Source organism: Palaemon carinicauda, chromosome 1, assembly GCF_036898095.1.
Source record: "Palaemon carinicauda isolate YSFRI2023 chromosome 1, ASM3689809v2, whole genome shotgun sequence".
Classification (NCBI taxonomy): domain Eukaryota; kingdom Metazoa; phylum Arthropoda; class Malacostraca; order Decapoda; family Palaemonidae; genus Palaemon; species Palaemon carinicauda.
Genome location: NC_090725.1, coordinates 307,346,578 through 307,354,077, shown reverse-complemented (window position 1 = coordinate 307,354,077; position 7,500 = coordinate 307,346,578). Strand labels below are relative to the sequence as shown.

General features: G+C 31.8%; 1 protein-coding gene across 7 annotated transcripts in view; it reads right to left on the bottom strand.

The window, feature by feature from the left end:
* LOC137658639 (uncharacterized) overlaps positions 1-7,500 on the bottom strand; it is a 189,780-nt gene that overhangs the window by 74,614 nt on the left and 107,666 nt on the right. For all 7 annotated transcript variants that reach the window (XM_068393578.1, XM_068393587.1, XM_068393611.1 and 4 more), the window contains exons 3-4: positions 3,899-4,084; positions 1,278-1,421 (exon numbers count right to left, since the gene is read on the bottom strand). In XM_068393578.1, the coding sequence (XP_068249679.1) occupies positions 1,278-1,421; positions 3,899-4,084 (330 nt within the window). The remainder of the gene's footprint in view (positions 1-1,277; positions 1,422-3,898; positions 4,085-7,500) is intronic.

The window sequence follows — 7,500 nt, the reverse complement described above, 5'->3', positions numbered from 1 at the left end:
CTTTTTTACCTAAGTTAATCCCAGCAAGTTCATTACTCTACGATTAAAATTGGGGCCAGGAAGCTGTAAACAAACACACAGACACAAACAGGGGGTAAAACTTAACCTCCTCCTAACTTCGTTGCCGGAGGTGATAATAATATCAATTTAGACGATTATTTTTTTAAAAAATTTTCAGTTCACAGGTTAAAATGAAGGACATAAATATATCTAAATGTGGGAAGGTTAATATAAATGATTCCTTGAAGTTATTTAATTTGGTCACAGGTATTTATTTTTGGTATTTAAGTTCTTTGGTTTCCTGAAACCAAGAGAGTTAAAATCCCTTGTCTTTGAAGTCTTTGGCCAGATCAATTAACTCCTGAGGGGTGAATGAGAAGCATTTGGAAAGTCGGGAGAGTAAATCCCTTTATCCATCAAAATTGCTATAATCCTTTGTTCGTTATTTCCTTAATAACCATAATGAATTTGTCACATTTAATACATATGATCAATAATAGAAAAAAAATGCTCAAACCCCCTTACAGCTACACTGTTAAACATTACCGCAATATTTATCGGAAATTATCCGTAAAAATATACTGTTCTCAGATGTATTTCAGTAAAGTACAGATGACTGTAATTTTACCATATTTTGTTATTAGCTTTTATGGGTTTGTGACCGTAATATCACTCCTTAACGTCAATATATCCGTTTTTAAAACGGTAAAAATCTTGAAACATCTGTGCCAGGATTTTTACCGGTTTTACGGCAAATTTGCAAGTGTAATCTAAGATCAAAATCTAAATATGCATAGTTAAAATCTAGTTAATATCATAATAATTAAATCAATAATCACCATCAGTTTTATAACTATCACCATCATCCTTATGATCATCATCATTATCAGTATGTTTACACTGAAAGTTACAAAGTAAAAATAAAAAAAGCAAAGGACTAAAATTAACCAAGTAGTGAATCAACATCACATTTAATACATATGATCAAAAATAGAAAACAAAAAAATTACTCAAACAACCTTTCACCTAATCTAAGGCCAAATCTGAATATAAATAGTTAAAATCTAGTTAATATCATAATCATTAATTTAATCATCACCATCTTTATAACGATTATCATTATATTTACAATGAAAGTTACAAATCTAAAACAAAAAACCATACAAAGAACAAATGACTAAGATCAACAATATACTGCATCAACATTCAAACGCCCAAAATAAAACAAGTAAACAAACAAATAAACAAGAATAAATAAAGTAAACAAAAGTACGAACCTCTCGAGACGTGGCATTTATAGAGGGGAGGGCACTCGGGCTTTCCAGGATCGGTGCCACAGAGGAAGGGCTTCTTCTGGAGTTCGTCCAGCAGGAGGGGATCCCCAAGGGGGCACATGGAGGACATGCTTCGGGCTTGCTTACCTGCAGAGAAAGAGACAGACAGACAGACATCAATATATTTCAGTTCAATTGGAAGTGAGCTAAATTCAATGTTTTAATCAAAACAGAATATAATAAAATAGAGTCAGTATTACACACACATTATATATATATATATATATATATATATATATATATATATATATATATTTATATATATATATATATAAAGAGAGAGAGAGAGAGAGAGAGAGAGAGAGAGAGAGAGAGAGAGAGAGAGAGAGAGAGATCTATACATGTATATTGGATTTTGGGATATTACTAAATTTACCATATGTTTTAATTAAAAACTTATTAAAAAAGTTTTTAATTTTGAAAGTTTGAAGCTTGTGTAATAATATCTTTTAAATACGAATCCAGATATACATTATTTCAAATGATGAATATTCTTTTTTTTTCTTAGGAATTTGTGTTTATACTTTATGAAAGCTGACTATTAAAATGACTGGATTAGAACGTGGATTTGTGTGTTTGTGTTATATATATATATATATATATATATATATATATATATATATATGTATGTATGTATATATATTATATATATTTATGTAAATATGTGTGTCTGTGAGAGAGAGAGAGAGAGAGAGAGAGAGAGAGAGAGAGAGAGAGAGAGAGAGAGAGAGATCTATACATGTATGTATACATACATGTATAGATCTCTCTCTCTCTCTCTCTCTCTCTCTCTCTCTCTCTCTCTCTCTCTCTCACAGACACACATATTTACATAAATATATATAATATATATACATACATATATATATATATATATATATATATATATATATATATATATATATATATATATATATATATAACACAAACACACAAATCCACGTTCTAATCCAGTCATTTTAATAGTCAGCTTTCATAAGTATAAACACAAATTCCTAAGAAAAAAAAAGAATATTCATCATTTGAAATAATGTATATCTGGATTCGTATTCAAAAGATATTATCACACAAGCTTCAAACTTTCATAATTAATTTTTTTAATAAGTATTTAATTAAAACATATGGTAAATTTAGCAATATCCCAATATCCCAAAATCCAATATAACAAGATACAGGTTTGAGATATCCAAAACTTCCTAATGAGCATATGATACATACGGGTACTTCGCTAGGAGCCTCTATCTGATTTCAGTCGTGTTTTCCTTCAAGTTTATAAAGAAATGTTGAACACGATATATACACGTACATACATCCACAAACATGCACAAATAATTACAAACATACACGTATCAACTCTTAACAGGGATATACAACTATAACAGAAGACTCTTAATTAGTCTCAGAGGAAGCCAACATCAGACCCCATTGAGGTATTATACCAATTTCCATAAAAATAACCATTTCAACGTGAAAGACATGATCTTGTAATGTCCTATTTCTAAGACACAGATTTTCTCGTGAGCCCTAATTGGTGGAGAATACAAATTGAAATTAAACTTGTTACCCTATTGAAAAAAAAATAGAAAAAGAAGAAGAAGAAGAGGAGGAGGATATAAGACTAGGTGGTAGCAAATGCAAATTAACATTAAACTTGTTACCCTATTGAGGAAAAGAAGAAGAAGAAAAAGAAGAAGAAGCAAAAGAAGAAGAGGATGTACAATACTACTTTTGCCATTAATTATTACGTCGAGAAATGAATAATTTACTATTGCAAGGAATACCTAATTGATAATAACAATTCTTCAAAATCACCAAATTTAATTGACTGCTGGGAATGTGAATTCGGCCAATACTATTGCTGGTTGAAGTTATCAACATTGAAATTGCATCCTGAATACTTTGCTTTTATCATGTTTTCTATCCTGTCTTTAGTAACTGCAAAACAACGTAGAGAAGCATTACTAAAGATTTTTAAAGAATGTCTTGATTTCTAAGATATATTAAACATAGCAATCATACTGTAATTGAATATGATTGTGTATTCATTCACACAAATATTCAGACGTTGTCACTCATACAAATATACATACATACACACATATTATATATATATATATATATATATATATATATATATATATATATAATAGCTTGAGAGAGAGAGAGAGAGAGAGAGAGAGAGAGAGAGAGAGAGAGAGAGAGAGAGAGAGAGAGAGAACTTCGGAAAACAAATAGTATATCTACCTATGTGTATATATACACAGATTTTATATAGACACATAATACTGAGAGAGAGAGAGAGAGAGAGAGAGAGAGAGAGAGAGAGAGAGAGAGAGAGAGAGAGGAGAGAGAGAGAGAGAGAGAGAGAGAAAAAAAAAAAACTTCGGAAACAAATAGTATATCAACCTATCTGTGTATATATAGAGATTTTATATAGATACATAATACTGAGAGAGAGAGAGAGAGAGAGAGAGAGAGAGAGAGAGAGGGAGAGAGAGAGAGAGAGAGAGAGAGAGAGAGAGAGAGAGAGAGAGAGAGAGAGAGAGAGAGAGAGAGGTACTCACATGTGGGAAGTGGAGGGCAGGGCTCAGCTGCACAGGGAGCCTCTTCCAGAGTGCAGGAGGTTTCTCCAGGACAAGCAATTTCCCGGCAGGGGTCCCTGCACTGACAGAGGGGGCAGCCCTCCTCGTCCAGCTCGAACTCGTAGGGACACAGCATCCGACACTGGTATCCGGCACATGGTTTTGGAGCTGTTGGATGAATGCAACAGTTATATTAATAAGAGATATTGATATAAATAAAGGAAAATAGTTATATGTTTGTTTTTATTTTTATTTATTTACCAAGACACTTCTCACAATTTTTTGGGGGAGCCAATATCAACAAATGAACAATAGGGCACCTTTCCTCTCTCAGCCCCTCCCAGCCTGACGAGGGATTCAGCTGAGTTTGTGCAACGGAAAAATAAACCTAATAATAGCAAAAAATCTGTAAATCACTAACAATAAAATTTGAAAAAACAAAACAAAATCAATAACAACAACAAATACAGTACTAGACCACTCGCTAGTACAGTGTTAACTTGTTCGCCTTGCATTAGCATGACAGCAGATCGATCGCAGCCCAGGACCGTGAGTTTAAGCTTTTTACTGGGGAGGCCACTACAGTGCTTGGGCAATACAGTGGGGGAAGGGTTTCCCTTGCCTGGCTGTCGTTAGGGCAAGCATCTATTCTCATGAAACTAGAATTGAAACCAGATACCTTTACCCATTACCATTAACTACGGTAGAGTGGCAGTCAGTAGAGAGCATCCCTTCGCCAAGCCAGGCAGTCTTATTTTGCTCCTAACTCCACTAGGTACTTGTATTTCGAGGTATTTTCTTCAAAATCTATCAAAATTATCCTTTGGCCACACCCCACATGTCCACCAAGTTTCGTTAAAATTTGTTCCGTAGTTTTTCCGTATTGTAAAAAAAAATAAAAGTCATTTAATTAACATTACGATTATTCTCGAAGCACTACTGCATACTTGTAGATTGGTGTATTTTATCCAAAATATTAAAATATTAACAGGTTCATCCTTGGATCATACCCGATATGACTAACGAGACTGATCAAAATTGGTACAATATTTTTTTTTTTTTTTTGTGTAAAGGTGCTCATAAACAGATAAATAAACGACGACATGTGGGGAATAAATACGTTTTGAGAAATCTTTGATCTTTCGCGAAGTCCATAACAACAAAAATATTATACAATAAAATAATGCATAAGTAGAAAAGTCAAGAAAAGTTTTTCAGACAAGGATTAGAATCAATATTCAGTGCGGGTTCACCTGGGCCAAAGGGTCCCAATTGCCCCCCCCCCCCCCCCTGGATCTTTCGGAGTTTGAAGAAGCGCGAAAAAAAAATTGACTTCTTTTATAGTAGTAAGTGATTTGTCCTTAGGTCGAAATTCAGGTTTATCAGTAGGCAATAAGACGATAGTAAACTCTAGTCTTGGATAGAGCCATAGCCTCTGTACCATGGCCTTCCACTGTGTAGGGGAAAAATTCTCTTGCTCGAGGGTACATTCAGGCACACTATTCTATTTTACTTATTTCCTTTCCTTACTGGGCTATTTTCTCTGTTAGAGCCCTTGAGCATATAGCATCCTGATTTTTTCAACTAGGGTTGTAGCTTAGCTAATAATAATAATAATAATAATAATAATAATAATAATAATAATAATACTGAAATGATCATCATAACCCTGAGACATATGGCAGTGTAGAACTGATATCAACAGTTAAAGAACGGGCTAACCGTATGGCGACCGGCGATATCCAAATGAGAGAGAGAGAGAGAGAGAGAGAGAGAGAGAGAGAGAGAGAGAGAGAGAGAGGGAGAGAGAGAGAGAGAAGGGTAATTTCCAACGACGGATCACTCAATTAACCTCCATGGAATAATCCAATCGTGGAATCATGGACTTATCAAGTCGCTATCAATCGATGAATAGAACAATGGACCAGAAAGGCTTTCATTCCGATCGAGTGGGAATTGAAGGGTGGAATATTCATAATGTAGGTTTCATGATTAAATCAATTAATGCAGTATTCAAGGAAGTTTAAAATATATGCTTTGGATAGACTGAAGTCTAAGTAGCCTCTACTGTATATGAAATAAATTTTTAATACATTTGTTTTTAATTAAATGACATAATGAAAAAAAAACAATATTTGAGTCAAAATTCTAATATGCTTCGAAATCATTTTAGAATATGTGTGCGTGCGTGTATATATATACACACATGTATATATATATATATATATATATATATATATATATATATATATATATATATATAATATATATATTACATATATATAATATATATATATATATATATATATATACATACATATACATATATATATATATATATATATATATATATGTATATGTATGTATATTATATATATATATATATATATATATATTCATATATACACATTTACAGTATATATAAACATTTATAATATATATGGATGGATAGATAGATAGATAATACTATGTGTACATCTCATCAACGCGTAAAAGTAAATAATTTACAGAGATTTAAATGTATTCTAAAAACATATGAATTCTTAAATAAAAATAAACTATGATATTTACAATTGAAATTGAACGTATTTCCTCACAATCATCAAACAAGCTTTAAAACATCACCATTCGTATTGCTTAAAATAATGTTACAATCCGATCTTCTACTCGAACTGCTCTGAAAGATACAAGACCTCATAACTGTTAACAATGTGTATTAGATTTTCCAGCTGGAATATATATTTTAGATCGCTTGCGCGCACGCATCGGGTATAAATCTACATAAACGTACCTCTCAGAACAACAGAGAAAACTATTGGAAATGTTTATTTTCACTCCAGAGTTTTCCAATGAAATTTATAGAAGCTATTCCAGGGAAGGAAAGTTAAACCAATTCAAAGTAGGGCTTAAGCAACTCGAAAACAATGCCACTGAGAGTTACTATAAGTATAGAAAGGGATTCTGGTTAAATGGGGTGGAATGTATATTTACTGTATTCACATAAGAGAGATAAATGACACAAAGAAAAATAAGATATATTTTTGTCAGAATTGGGAACTGTAAAATTTAAAAGGATGAATCCTAACTAATTTTCAAGTAAAAACTATCAAGAAAGTTAATTCTAGTTGTATATTTACTGTATTGCTGGAGTATATATGAAGTCTAAAAAAAATCACAAATGATAGCTTAATGATTTAAAGAAAAATTGGAAATCTTTTTAACTATAAAATTCAAGGAATGAATCCTATTTCATATTCAAGTAAAAACAATCAAGAAAGTTAATGCCAGATAGTATAATAACTGAATTGCGGAGTATATATGGAGTTTAAGAAAAATCACATCTGATAAATAAATGATTCAAAGAAAAATAGGATATCTTTTTGTCAGAATTGTGAACTAAAAAATTCAAAGGATGAATCCTAATTAATTTTCAAGTAAAAACTATCAAGAAGTTAATGCCAGATAGTATATTTACTGCATTGCTGGAGTATATATGAAGTTTAGGGAAAAACACATATGATAGCTAAATGATTTTAAGAAAAATTGGATATCTTTTTAACTATAAAATTCAAGGAATGAATCCT